At 34.0% G+C, this 15,823-nt stretch overlaps 1 protein-coding gene across 2 annotated transcripts in view; it reads right to left on the reverse strand.

Moving 5' to 3' along the window:
* Positions 1-15,823, reverse strand: part of LOC106873568 (chromatin-remodeling ATPase INO80) — a 77,303-nt gene that overhangs the window by 40,420 nt on the left and 21,060 nt on the right. For both annotated transcript variants that reach the window (XM_014921000.3, XM_052968870.2), the window contains exons 3-12: positions 13,898-13,995; positions 12,081-12,148; positions 11,101-11,235; positions 10,100-10,232; positions 8,454-8,500; positions 7,062-7,214; positions 4,994-5,047; positions 3,869-4,072; positions 2,878-3,073; positions 2,562-2,629 (exon numbers count right to left, since the gene is read on the reverse strand). In XM_014921000.3, the coding sequence (XP_014776486.1) occupies positions 2,562-2,629; positions 2,878-3,073; positions 3,869-4,072; positions 4,994-5,047; positions 7,062-7,214; positions 8,454-8,500; positions 10,100-10,232; positions 11,101-11,235; positions 12,081-12,148; positions 13,898-13,995 (1,156 nt within the window). The remainder of the gene's footprint in view (positions 1-2,561; positions 2,630-2,877; positions 3,074-3,868; positions 4,073-4,993; positions 5,048-7,061; positions 7,215-8,453; positions 8,501-10,099; positions 10,233-11,100; positions 11,236-12,080; positions 12,149-13,897; positions 13,996-15,823) is intronic.

A 15,823-nucleotide genomic window follows, 5' to 3' on the forward strand; every position in this document is an offset into this window, starting at 1 on the left:
CCACCATGTGATGTTAAGACAAGGGTTTACACACACACAGAGATAAATACAGGTATATCAAATACCACAACAAAACTTTTTGATTTATTAAAATTATCTCCCCCTCTAGATAAAGTGCCATAATTATTAAATTAGACCAGCTCCATATGAAGAAGGGAGATAATCAAGACTAAAAAAAAAAATTCTCTAAAGTTGTCATCCCATTAAAGAGACAGGCTTATTATATGGAGATCAGTGCCGTCGCTAAGCTCTTGCAACCCCTGCGGTTGTAGGGGGCCTCTACGGTTGAGGGGTCCCATGTTAAGATCAAAGTACGTAGATGAGTCATTGCTTTGGTTAAGATGTTGAACAAGAATTAAACTGTCTATGCTAACTGAAAATTTCAAGAAATATAATGGTAATATATTGTACCTGCAAAAGTTCTTGCAAAAATATTACATTGTACCACAAATGTGTACCAGACTTTGTGGATTGTCTATGATATCTAATTGAACACGAACTTAGCTTTCAGCTTGATTATTCTGAACTGATTGATGATTTCGTGAAGCAAAAAGTGCACCATGTTTGATTTTGAAGGTCGCCTGGATTATGAAAATGCTCTTTTATTCATATCTGGAAGTTTTACTTATTGAAATTTGTAATAGACCTAAATAAATTTAACCTGTACTTTTATTAAGATAAAATGAAATATTGAACTTCAGATAAAATAAAGTAAAATATAGGTGCATAGATTATGAATTTTGATTGAAGGGATGGGGCCTTGAAACCAAAAGTTGCAGGGGGCCTCTAAAAGTCATGCGACGGAGCTGATGGAAATAAGGAGAGTCATAGCCACATTACTGGCTCAACAGCCACCATCCGCACAACAATTGTTGAATTTTATCTCCAGTAACCTAGGGACTTATATAATTTATACAAAAAATAAATAAATAAATAAATAAAAAAGTGAGAAATCACGTTGTTGGCACTCCGTCGCTTATGATGTCAAGGGTTCCAGTTGATCCGATTAACAGAACAGCCTGCTCGTGAAATTAACGTGCAAGTGGCTGAGCACTCCACAGACACGTGTACCCTTAACGTAGTTCTCGGGGGATATTCAGTGTGACAAGGCTGTCCCTTTGAAATACAAGTACAATAGAAACAGGAAGAAAGAGTGAGAGAAAGTTGTGGTGAAAGAGTACAGCAGGGTTCGCCACCAACTCCTGCCGGAGTCTCGTAGAGCTTTCAGGTGCTTTCGATCAATAAACACACACAACGCCCAGTCTGGGAATCGAAACCGCGAATTCGCTGCCCTAACCACTGGGCCATTGCGCTTCCACAAGAGAAATCACATATGTCCAAGGTAATTTGCATAATTTAAACTAAAATAAACTAAGAGAAACAACTTAGAGTGGTCAATGGTTTGTATTTGAACATACACAAATATAGGCATATCAAATACATACAACATAAATTTTTCATTTAAAAAAATTATCTCCATTAGAGGAAAAGTCACTGTCACCAAATGGCAATTAAAACCAGTTCTACATGAGAAAGGGGAATGTATAAGTCTAAGTCATTTGGTTAACAGATATATATGATTGGACAATTGTCACACTGATGATGGCTATCTTCATGCTGTAAAACAGCGGAAAACCTACATTCTGCTTTTCCTTTTGCTGTGAAAAACAGTTGCTCAGTTTTTCTTCTAGCTACCTGCTGTCTTCGTTTTCCCAATCTTTCCAAGCCTGTCTTTTCACATTTATAGCTCTTCCATTTCACTGTTCCACCACCATCATATCATCCTTAGTTTGGTCAGTCACAGAATCGGTCTATAACCTTCAGTAGGTTGTTTTATAGGAACATCTAGTTGCCCCTCATGTCATATGTCCCTAACTCTTCCTCCTTTTCTTTCAATGCTTTGACTAGAATTTCTGTCAGCCAGGTCATTGAACTCCCTTTTCCAAACTGGTTTGTTTCTCTGAATCCTTCTAGCTTTAAGTCTGAAGTCATTAAACACACACATCCAAGCACACATGTATATTCATGCGTGTTTGTTTGTTTGTTTGTGATTGCTGTCATTTTGTATCTTTGTATGTCACTTCTTGAGCAAAATATGGTGTGGTGTTTATATTACTCTATATACAAATAGAAAATTTCTTGAAAACAGGTAAAGGTTGGCAACAGGGAGGACATCTAGTTGGGAAATTCTTGCTCAAATAAGTTTCTGTCCAACCCTTGCCAACACAGGAAACCAAATGTGAAATAAAAGAACAAATTGAGGAGCTTGAATAATCAATATTTGGCCTTAGATGAAATAGGAGATCAGAACACAAGGTATGCTGTACTTTAGAGCTGTTCATCTAAGATAAACATGAGAAGTGAACGTGATAATATGCAGAAAACATCAGTTAATTACACCAGGTAAAAGAAAATATAATTTAGTATGAAGAAGAATGGCATTGCTCACTTGTTTGCAAACACCATAAACCATTAAAATTTCAGCTCTTCATGCCAGGTTTCATTTTTATAGAATTAGAAATAGTTAATGCCGTTAATAAGATAACTTCACAGTTGCTTACCTTCATCTGGTGAGCTAAATATGCATCTTCTGCTCTCTGTAATGCAAGATTCTTCATTTCAATTGAATCTACACAAAATACAAAAGATAAAAGAAACATTAAATGATGTTTAAACAATTCTAAATGATTTAACTATATACAACACATAATCCCACCACACACAATTCTTATAAATATTTGAAACAATATTTTCTGCTGTTTGAGATCATAATATGAGATAAAAAGTCTTTATGAAAGAATGTTTCAATGATCATAAAATAGTTGCAAATGATTTTTATAAGTAATAAGCAGAAAAGTATTGAACATTTGTACTTACCATAGTCATCTTCTTCCACATCAACAAGTAAGCCACCCTCTACTTTTAATGGCTTCTGATAATTTGGCTCATCTAATTTTCGCAATATTTTCTCTTTTGCTGCCTCAGTCTCACCAGTCATTTTTCTGGCCATGAAGTGTGCATAGAGTTCTGTCTGAGTGATCAAAAAGTTCAACTTGCGTTGTTGTCGACGAGCCTACAAAATTGACATTAAAAAATGCATAAACATAAAATATAAGTAATCATATTTTACAAACTCAATTTTATGTGAGTCTACCAGAGACTAGAATGACAGAGAAAGAAGGGTGGGGGGAATCATAGCTTTGAATTAAATTGTATCAAAGTGTAAAGAGTTGTTGAAAGGAGAATATAATGAACCTCATTATATCTATTTCATTACATTTATGATGCTAACTGCTGTGACGAGAAACAAAAACTAGTGTTCATGTTCCAGTTAGATATTGTATTATGCCTTTGTCATTCTTCTTAAGTTAGGTTCTGTATAACCAACTCCAACTCCTAAAACCTGTACTTCACCTAGTCAGACACATCAGTTTGTTTACAAATTACATGGAAAGTTATACTGAGCTACTGCCCTCATTGGTGAATAAACAATATTTTTGATGCCCCTCTGTTGGTGCCAAGTTATTGATGTATCAAGAGATTTAGAAAGACACTTACATGTGCCACTTTCATTCATGCATTCATGACTTACTCATCTCTTCTCTCATCATGGTAAATGTGAGGACCCCTCCCCACCAGGAATAACATTAACCACTGCAACTAGTCCCTTCTGAAAACATAGCCCTGCTGGACATTCTTTTTGCTCATGTCTTTCCTGTAACCTTTGACTTGTAGCAGTTTAAGCTGAACATTAATAGCATCAATCTTCTGTTATGAGTCTCAGAGGGCATATGGAAACTATTGATATTGTTCCTTCCTCCAGTCTCAGCAATAAAAATAACAATTAAGACAAACATTGTTTAGATACCTCACGTAATTCCAAATCCATCTTTCGTTGTTCTTGGGCTTCCTTCTCAGCTCTTTTGCGATGTTCTTTTTCAACCTTCTCAAACCGTTTCCAATAGATCTGCATTTCTCTAGTTAATCGCTTTGCCCTCTGTGGTGTTTCCTTCATTACCTTTTGTGACTGTAAAGCAGCTCGTCGACAATCCTTCATGCACTGCTGAGAGATCTGGAAGAAGACAAGAAAATGTTAAAAATTAAAATGAAAGAACAAAGAAGATACTCTCAGAAATATCTTTACCAGAAAAGGAGAAAAAAAAATATCAGTAACATAAACTATAAGTATAATAACAAAAAGGTCAAAATCTGAGTAGTGTTTATCAACTATTTTTCGCCTTTGATTCCTATTTTACTCTACTGCACTTTAATAAACATTCCATATTTAGAAAGTCACATAATATTTTTATAATTAAATATTAGGAATTGCATGAAAAAATTGTTAACATATTTTGTGTATTGTAGATATATAACTGATTTATTGCACATACATTTTAACAGCAAAATCTTAAGTGGATCCTCAATGGCAATGTGGACCCTAGGTGAGAACCATTGTATTAGAGGAAAAAGAAAATTGGAAACTTCTGAAAGTGATGGAATATCATAATTATCAATATTTCTATGGTTGTTTTGCCATGCCTACACAGGTTGGGCAAGTTTACTAACACAGAATTTCACCATTTGTTGCAGTCTTTTGTCATCTCATAATGTTCAGCCTTGTGAAACCAACCTTCGCCACTTTTTCCTAGACTTCCTGTTACACAAGCCCCATAAAATATGGCTTTCAGTTAGAATGAAAATCCCCTTGATACTAGCAGAAGAGAAAAGTCCCTAAACTTTTTCAACTTCATTCTCAGGTTACAATCCATTCAAAACAAAATGAGAGTAGGGCTGTGTCTGAACAAGGATGTCTCATGTGAGAACCCATCTCAAAATTCTAAACTTAAAAAAAAAAAAAATTGTGAAAAGGTTTCTTTAATAAAATGTTACACCTCTAAAATATCACTAATAAAAGAAAACATTTAAACTATTATTGAGAAAAAGAAATGTCTGGATCTAGTAAGCTTTCAGGGAGTACCAAACGGTCACTTACTTTCTTTAGAGTTGATAACATTTCCTTTCGAGCTGAAGCTTTTTGTTTCTGGGCCTAAAGATAAAGAAGGAAAAGTTAAAAGAAAACATGCCAATTGGTTTTCAAGAACATCTGTATTTTATTGCAATTTGCATAACATCCTGATATATTTCCACAAAATCATCATGTTTTCATAAAACTGACAACTTATATATACAGTATACGCACACACACACTAGCAAACAAAACTTATTCTACAGATATTTTTTTTTTTTTACTTGTATTTATTTTTTCATTATAATAATTACCATTATTAGTATGATTACTGATTACTGGCTACAAATATTCGTTTATACCAACTATGAGAAACTTTACATTTGAATCTGAATCCCACTTTTTTTCTTTACCTGAACAATGTCAGTAACATACACTCCCATCATCATTTAATATATTACTTTATATTGGGGGTTGTTAATGTCAAAATAATTCCTTTGATCTTTCACCATCATTGATTAACTGTCTCAGCTCAATACCAGTTTGTAAATTATAATAAAAATAATAATGATAATGAAATTATTGTGTATAATGCTCAGGTGCATGTACAGTACACAGAATTATATACAAAAGTCAGGAAAGTAAACAGTGTATGAGTCATGATATACATGTGTGCATGTATGTGGAGGTGGGGATATCAGGTGTAGTGTTGGCAAATTTCAGGAAGCATGGAGGTTTTAAAGGATGCAATGTCTTGGCAACTAACAACTTATGCAGATAGTCTGTTCCATGCTTCAAAAAATGTTTCCGAAAGTCATGGTAGCTGTGCTGTTTTCTGACTTTGTAGGCATGCCCACGTTTGTTAGACACATGGGGCTCAAAAAGGTGCTCAAGGTGGTTATTGGCATGATGGTTAATAATTTTGTGGGTGTTTACCAAGCCAGTTGCCAGACATTGGAGCTTCAATGTATCTATGCCCAGGGAAGCAAGGCATTCAGAGTATTGTAGATGCCTGATGGAGGATATTCACTTGGTTGCATGTCTCTGAACAGTTTCCAGGTCAATGAATTACATCTTTTACTTTTTATATTTTCCCAAAGCACTGTGTATCTGTGTTCCTCCTGTACCCAGCTTATATGTCTTACCCCCTTTTAAATATTTGTGTTTCTATACACACACACAACAACGAAAAAGGTGACTGAGATAGACAACAAAGAAATTTATAGGAAAACCAGAAAAACAAAACAAAACAAAACAAAAGCAATGGATGTGGACACATTCAACCTTCCATCAATTGTCAACCAGATATCATCACAATTTCAACACCTTCCAATTGTATTGCTCAATCTGTGCATTGTCAGCAACATAAGCTATTTTGATTGGGATATAAATGAGTGAACATAATAGATGGAGGACGGAAAAAAGAAATTGAGAGGAGAGTAAGAGAAAAAGTACAAAATCAACAAAGTGATATACGGATACATAGAATATTATTTAACTTAGCGACATGTGTGTGTGTGTATTTGTTTATGCTTCCTTGTCTTTATAAAGCATGATAGCTATAAATGAGAGTGATGACTGTTATACAAGCAGTGTTATTCATTTCCAATATCGCATTGTTTGTTACCTTGCTTGGAAACAAGTGAGTGTTGGCAACAGGAAGGGTATGTGGCCAAAGAAACTTGCCACAACAAATTCTGTCTGACCCAGGTAAGCATGGATAATTGAAAAGTTAGATCAATAACAACAGTGATGATGAGGTCAAAAAGCCCAGATATGCTTTCACAGGTGGCTGCATGCAAACAACACTGTCAATCAAGCCTTCATTTATGACGAGGGAACATGAAGAAATACGAACTCATCTACCATCACTATTATAATGAGATGTATCACTTTCTTATCATTGCCATCTCCACTATTCACAATTTGCTCCACCTCTCTCTTACCAGGCTACCATTCTATATGCCTAACAACACACTTCTAGAAAAATAGTATAATTTAATACAGCTTAATCATTTTTCAATGTCAGCCAACCTATGTGAACATCAGGGATGTGTTGGAATGTTTTTTAAACAGACAAAAGCAGAAATCAAACCTTGGGTATTTCTTTTTTAGCTATAGACAACCATATTTTCCGACGTTTTGTATCAGCTTGCTCTGGTGTTAGTTTCTTGTTTTGCTTGCTTTTTCCGTGTAACTGCTTTGGATGAGGATATGCTTCTGACAGAGATGCATCAAAGGAACCATTCTGAAAAATGAATTTTGAATAATTTCAAGCAAACAATTAAGAGAAATTGCAAGACAATAAGTAATAAATAGCTAAATGTGTCTTTTCTAAATTGGATACTAACTCCATAATGTATTAAAACCATCTTAACTCTAACAAATATTATTTATACAATAAAAAAATGTTATAAAAAAGAAAAAGTGAGAGTATCATCGATAAAATCAATTTTTCTCTTTGTTATACATTAGTCATGCAAAGATGTGATAAGTAATTAAGTTTTGATCTTTTAGTCAAAGAAACTTATAATGGCCTGTAGTTACTATTGAAACATGATATATATTATCATCATTTAATGCTCATTTTCAGGCTGGCATGGGTTGGACTACTCAACAGGAACTGATGAGCCAGAGGACTGTGTTGAGTTCCAATGATTTCTAAAACTGTGTTGAGTTCCATGGTTTCTAAGACTGAATGCTCTTCCTAATGCCAACTATTAGTAGTTACAAAGTAACTTAGAAGAAAAGACTTCTGAATTGAGTGGAGAGGTAGTATTGTGGGAGGTGGATATAATATATATATATATAGGTTTATATATTCAGGTATGTGTATGAACATGTATGCATATACATACTTATAATTTGCCCCACTTCTCATCTGTCAGTGACTACTTCTACTGTCAACCCTGCTTTTATCACTCAGCTGAAGCCACAAGAAAATGCACCCAGTATACTTTAAAAAGTGCTCGGTATTAACAAGGCTATCCAGTTGTAAGAGCCTAGTTAAAAACTTAACTTATGAATGACAAGAACACACCTCCACCCCACCCGCCAACCAATCAATCTAGAAGAGCTGAAATGACACAACCAACCCATGCCAGCATGGAAAGCAGGTGTAAAATAATAACGATGATGATAATATAGGTAAAACAATGTCAAACACCTATATCTATCTGTGTGTGTGTGTGTGTGTGCTTGCCAGATGCTAGTCTAGAAAAAATTGTATGACCCAGTTACATAATAAATGATTTTTAAAACATCGATATTATCTAATTGATTTTTTGTTATGTTTAGTAAAAGGAATACGTCAATAAAATTCATGATCCAAGCTAATTAGATATATCTAAATACAAAAAGTCAAACAATTTACTATTTAAATCTATAATCACCAAATGTTTTCAAGTAAAATCTTACTATCTTTTGCAATTATTACTTTTACATGCAATTTTACTACATTTTTTTAACAAAGATTTTTTTTACTTACTTCACTATCACCGTTTTCTAATGCTCTTTTTAACTTTCTTAACTTTGCTGAGAAAATAAAAATACATCAGAAGATATTTAAGTTTCCTTATAAATGATAAAGACAATAATAAATAATTTATCAAAGATTAAAAAGTAAATGGTGACAAAACATAATGCTGGAGCATATTACCTTTAATCAGTTAGCCCAGCCATATCTGACTTCTCAAACTTACTCTACAACGTCATTGTAAAAATAAACAATCACATCAAAATCTTAAAGTTATAAGATAATGCATGATTAATTCAAAACAATGTAAATGTATTAAGCATTACATTTGACAAACTAATCTGAATGTTTAAGAGCTAATCATCAGTTGCCACAACAAACTGACTGAAAAATTTGTTTTAACTCACATCAGTAATACTTTGTAACTAAAGAAGTTTTATATGTTATAAGAGGATTTAAAAAAAATATTGGCAACTGAGAATTAAACATGGCATGCTTTGAATAGATTGTAGTTCAACTGTATAGTTTGTTGATGTTTATTTGTCATATTAACTATGTGCAAAAATACAACAGCTATAGAAATGTTTTTAACTTTATGAGGTAAAGAACAAATTCTATATAAATGTAAATACAGCATTAATAAGACGGCTAGTAGTTGTATCCAACAACCACGGTCGAGTTTGTTTGAAATTCTGAATCAGAAAAATGCTTTCACTAAAACATAGTATTGTAAAGCTACCACCTGAATTAGAGCTGCTAATTCTACTGAGATAATTTTTAAAAGTTAAAATATTAATTCTAACAGTTTAATAAGTGATATATGTCTATAGCACCAATTACCATATCAATACAAGATTGCAAGAGAAATTCTATGTCAGTCTATTTAATCCAAGAAGTATTAGGACATTTCTCAATAACTTATCTTTATAGTCAAAGCCATATTTCTAAATTCTCTATCATTAACCCTTTCGTTACTATATTCCTGACCAAAATACACCCCTCATGAGTTTCAATTAATTCTAAAATAATCATGAATTTAGACTAGTCTCATTAAACACCTGTAACTTTTTTATTTATCAACATATTAATGTGATATTTGGAACATAATTAAAGAAAGGGTTCTTAATCAATTCTATTGCATAATTTTTGTCTCTGGGGTACTGCTAGTGTCTCTCACATGTAAATATTGGTTCAGCTTCATGAATCGTACTCGTTCATAATACTGGAAATATATTCATCACCAAAAGGTTCCTGATCGCTCCAGTAATTTGTTATTCTGGGTAACTGTCTAATACCCATAATAATATTTATGGCAAAAAATGCCCGTATTTCATCTACAGTTGCAGGAAACCACAAGCTATCTTTTTTCTCCGGTTTGTTTACATTCTGTGTAACGGTTTGTTTCCGCAGTAATCATTTAACGCCGCAAAAAATGTGGAAAAAAATCTTCCAAAATTCACTGAATTCAAATATCACACCAAACAATGTCGGAGACAATAACTCAACTGTTTGCAAAGTGAAATCAGGTGTTTTAACGAATGTACTAACGAGATTTGGGTTCAAATATACATTTAAATAACAATGGGTACTCTCGGCCGGCTACGGCCGGGTTAGTAACGAAAGGGTTAATAAAATTCACTTTTTCAAAACAAATTTACCTTTCATTTTCTTTTCTATTTTTTTCTGTTCTCTGGAGATTCTTTTCTTGGGTCCCAGGATTAATTTCTGATGGTCATAATAGCGGTCATAGCTTGACATGAGACCTGTACTATAGTAACGGTACTGGTGTAACTGAAAGAAGTAACAATAACATAAAAAGACGTAGCAAAATAATTTCCATATTTACCAGTTGGAGAGTGGTGAATTGGTAGAATCATAACAGTGTTGGAGTGGTGACTGGTGGAAGCATTACAAAATTTAGCTACATGCCTTTATGCTTGAATCTCATCCAAGTCAACTTCGTCTTTCATCCTTTTAGGGTCGATAAAATAAAGTGCCACTCAAGGACTGAAGTTGAATTAATTTACTATATTCCTCCCCACTTCAATTTGAAATCTTGTGGCATCAATATTTGCCATTTTAGGCAGAGAGTAAAGCTGGCCTAAGGGGACAATACAAGACATATGATAAAGTTTGAGCTTGTGACTGATAGTTCAATTTCAATTTTCCCAATAACAATAAAATAACCATAAAGAGTTGCAGTGCACACAGAAAAGAAACCGAAGGGTAACTAGAATGACATCTGGCTAAGATCAAAGTCTTGCAATGCATCTCCAACGGAAGTCAGCTAAACTAAAAGAAATTGTGAGACAATATTTAAGAAATAGTGAGATAATTCCACAGAGCCCTGCTATTACTCTTATTGATGAATTTGGTTGTTCAAAGAGAACTATCAAATTACCTGAAGGACTTCATTTGTAACTTATTTATTATTTTGTAGAATTATAGAAATATAAAATCTAAGTGCAGACTAGAGTTTGTGGTTAATGTCTGCTGATTTTACAATCCCATAGTTTACTGTTTTTGCTTCCCTTACCTAAATTGAATGTTGTTGAATAAAGTCTTTGCTATTCAAATCTCTTGTGATTATATCTTGACAATAGTTAAGTAATGAATGAATTTTCCTTAATATAACAGAAAAAGCGAAAATCAAACTTACATCTGGATCTCGATAAAACAGTTGCTGATGTTTCTTTTGATATTTATGTAATTTAAGCATCATTTGAAAATCTTCATCTGTTATTGAACCAGAATCTGTATCTTCATCAGAAGAACTGTCACTTAGTAAAATGTTCTAAGGAAGGAAAAAAGAAAAAAAGACATACAGTTAGTAGAGTTAGATGGAGGTTTTCCAAGGTATTACAACAATAGGACCAAAGTTGTGAGGTGTTCTGCATTGCAAAGCAGCATGTCAGTGAATTAGGATAACACTGGAGAAAAACTGTATTCAGAATGATAGCAGTAAACAAAACCTCAATGATGACAAGAAAGACTTGGAAATGTTATGAGAGACTGTTGAATGTAGAGATTGTGTAAAAGGGACTACTCTAAGTGGATCCAATGGAGGGACCTATTCTTAAAAGTGTGATTCTCACGAAAGCAAGGAAAGCAGGTGGTCTATCAGAAATAATCACCGAGACATTGAAAATATCTGGCAAAGTAGGGCTACGGTTGGTCACTTGTATAGTGGTTCAATTAGTACAGGAAGGTATCATAGCTGCTACAAAGACAAGAATCCATAAAAGCTTCTGGATTACTACCAAAATTTCATCATCTGTTCCTTGTGTCATTACCAACTTTTCCTGCAAGTTTCATCAAATACCGTTTACAACTTTTTGAGTTATTTTGCACACAGATGGACAAACCAATGCTGATGAAAACATAACCTCCTTCCTTGGCGGAGGTAATTAAGTAGGTATGGGAAAATAAATGTAAGATTAATGAAGGGCAGTTACTGATGATCACTTAAGTTATATTTCAGCTAATCAATATCAAAACAGACATGAATTATCAGAGTTTTGAAAGCTAATTATATAACTGACTGCTTTTGCACGTTTTTCAAGATAGTATAGGTTAGCTGCTTTTCTAAAGTAAAATGTTTCTAGTTTATTAGTTTTAAAATGCAATTAGATTACTCACCTTCAGCCATTTACGGCTCTTCTTCACTTTGCTGAAGTTATACAGCCCCATTTTGTCAGTTTTTCTTTCTGTGGGAGACAGAGAACAACAAAGGTTACAACAATATTAAAAGGTTAAATATATATAAATTTTAAATTACTACAATAACCAAACATTTAATACACAGAAATATATTACACTGCTGAAATAATTGGTAAATATATTTCTTTCACCTTTGTAAAGTGTTTTGATATTTATCTCCAGTTGTTCTTTCAGTAAAAATAAAATACTCACAAATTACATAAGCCTGCTGAAAATGCGATGAGGCAGCTTTTAATGGTGTGACTACATGAATGAATGCAGTAGATGACCTAACTACAAGTCACACTGACACAAAAAAGAAACCAACCTAGTCATTAAAATTTGTAAACAGTATGAGGACAGCAGAACTGAAAACATCTCGTGATCAACTAAAATGACTTGCTTACAATGAGAGAAGCATAATTATCAAATATCTACTATGACTTAACATTTGTGTGTGATGTATGTGCACATACGATAATCTAGGAATACTGGTGAATATACCAAGTATGGCAGAACACTAGAAAATTCCTTTAATTAAGGAGTTATTTGTTATAAACTCAGACAACCATGGCAAGATTTAAACTCAGAACCTAAAAAATGCCATAACAAATATGCTTGTGCTAGTTCATTGCCTTAAAAACAACTCCATAAAAAGATTTTTCAACAAACTTGTAAAATATTTTTAATAGTTTCACCTGGAGGACATGGCCTTTAAGATTGAAGAGGGTAACATTCCTTTTGAACATCAACTGGACAATTGCAGGGAAATCATAAGCAGAGAGGTATTTCCAATGGACTGACATTGTAGGAAAGAGGACTGGAAATAGTGGTTGGAGTGGGTTTGGGAAGGGAAATGTAGACATAACATGAATAAGAGAGGAAACAACTGAATTAAAAATACCTGAGACAACCAACGGTAATAGCAATAGAAAAGGCAGAGTATGAAGATAACGTGTTTGTGGGCCAGAGCGTTAGAGTGTATTATATGTGACTTCATGACAATCAGTCAAGCAGCCTTCCTTTGGATGCGAACCAAGTATGCCTCCACATATGTAGCAACAATGTTCTTTCTTCTGAAGGTGGTCAGTCTTTGTTATGTTGAGGATGTGTGCTCACCAAGATAGACCACGAGTGATGATGAGGTCAGACTTTTGTAGCAGTCTTAAGGTTTCTTCACACATTCATATTTTTTTTTGTTTTCTTATAGAGGGGAGAGGTACACTACAGTTTACTTTGATGTTTAATGATTGGGTCTTTGTGTTAGTGAAAGAGACAAGATTGCTCAAACCCATTGGAGGATATTTTTGAGATTGTTGCTTGTGGAGTCAGTGAAGGTTTGGCAAGGTAGCCTAGGTTGCAGATGGATGTCACTTAAGTGTGGAAGGTTAAGGAGAATTGAAGGGTGGCATAATCTGCATAACAGTAAACACTGTAGAAGGTGATGGTAAGTAAGTTGCTGATTTAGATACATAAGAGGATGAATGTGGGAGACACAACCAAACCTTGAGACACATGAGTTGATAATGAGAGAGAGAGAGAGAGAGAGAGAGAGAGAGCTCCATCAGAACACACCATAATGGTGCAATCAAACAGGAAGCCTCTGACCAAAGAGATGCAGGAGAAATGAAGTTTGTAAGTATCCTAAACTGTACACACATAAATATATGACAAACTTTGCTGCTTAAAAACAGTAAACAACATAAGCCCTATGTTCCAATAGTTTCCAAAATGTGTTAAGAATAAACACTACTTACCTGCTTTTGTTATAGTGATTCCATTAACCAGATTATTACCATCACTGCCATTTTGGGATGACTTAAAGCCATCTAACCGATCAAGAAAATCATCATCACTGTGAAATTAAGAGAGGCATTATTAAATCAAGTTGAATTTACAACCAATGCTGTTTCTAGTTTTCCAAGGGAGCACAATTTAACAATATTTTCTGAGAGATGTGAACCTGTATTATTTAGATTGTTAAATGAGAAAAAGAATATCTATTTACCATCTTAAGTTAACTATTTATTAATCACATAAGGTTTGAATAATAGCTAATATGTAATTTTAAATATCTTTACTAACAAGACATTGTATTTAATAAAATTAGTAAACTGCAGTTATGGATTATAACTATTACCATGTATATAAGAACTGCTTTTTCTATATACCTGTCATATTGGTTTAACAAAAAAGTTATCAAGGTCTTTAAAATACAAAAAAATACTTTATGAATACCAATCAATACAATTTTGTTTTAATAAAGGATTAGGCCCAGATTAATGCATAGGAAGAATATAGATAATTACTTAACATATAGGGAATTAAATACTGTATAGACACTGATTATATAATATAGCTGAAAGCCAACACTGAGTTGGATGATTTATTGTACACAGTCAGGTCCTAAAGCATTAAGTAATATATAGGCTTTGGTATATCCGTAATTGAAACATGAAAGGGCAATTAGTTGCATAGTGGTTAGAAAATGCTATTATACAATGTAAAAGGATAGTCTGTTATGACTTTTCAAAATCAAAGTCAATCTGGAGAGGGCAATTGTAGGAACAGATTCTGTGACTAAACATAGGTTTAGAGAGGTTCTCAGTAAAGCATATGACAAGGAGGAGGAAATAGAAAACAATGATACAGAAGATAACAGAGCTTCTATGTGGCAACCTGCTGTGAGCCATAGATGAAACCTGTAGCTGAGGCAAGGTACCAGACAGAAAAGTGACATAGTTGTGGAATAGTAGAGAAGATAGAGCTATGGAGGTAAAGAGACATGCTTAGAAGGAATGGAGGAAAACAGGGAGATATGAACACTGTAAGGTAACTACAAAAGAAGCTAGATGCCAGATACACAGAGAGAGGCTAAACAGAAAGGATTGCTGAGGTTTTGCAAGAGATGATCAGAGTATCTTCATTGAGGATAAAAGTGGCTTAGAAATGTAAAGAATGTAGAGAAAGTGTGGGAGATAAAGACTATCCAAGTAAATCCAGCAGTAGGACCAGCTCTTGAACTTCAGATATATATGACTGAATATGAAGACAAAGAAAGTTACAAGACCATCAAGGGTACTCAATGAGATGCTGAAAATATCTGGTAATATAGAGCTCAAGCTAGTTACCTGCATAATTAGTCAGATAATACAACAAAGTGTCATACCTGATAGTATAATAGTATTATTACCATCTGCTACAAATGCAAGAGATGCTATAGAACAAAGCAAATACAGGGGTATCAAAATGATGGGCGATGCAAAGAAAATGAGAATCCACTTAGATGAGATGCAGTTTAGATTTGTGCAGGTCATGCGCACAATTGCCATCAGCAAAGTGAGAGTTGGCAATAAGTTCAGTGAGGAATTTAGTGTGCAGGTAGTGTTCATCAAAGCTTGGTTTTTGGAAGGAAAATTCCAAATATAGAAGCTCAAAGTAAACATAGCAAACATTGAAGTCTTAGCAGAAAGAAGACAAGACTCTCTTGCCTTCTGAGAAGTGGTATGGAGAAAAGGAGTAAATAGAAATTCCATACAGTGCACCTAATGTAAACTATGGGTGCACAAGAAGTGTAATGACGTCATAGGCAAGCTGGCAGAAAAGGAAGACTTCATGAGATATAATGTACAATGGTTAGCAATTAGAGGACCATGAAATAAATTTTTTATGATCTTCATAAG

The sequence above is a fragment of the Octopus bimaculoides genome, chromosome 6, assembly GCF_046866305.1.
Source record: "Octopus bimaculoides isolate indiv1 chromosome 6, ASM4686630v1, whole genome shotgun sequence".
NCBI lineage: Eukaryota > Metazoa > Mollusca > Cephalopoda > Octopoda > Octopodidae > Octopus > Octopus bimaculoides.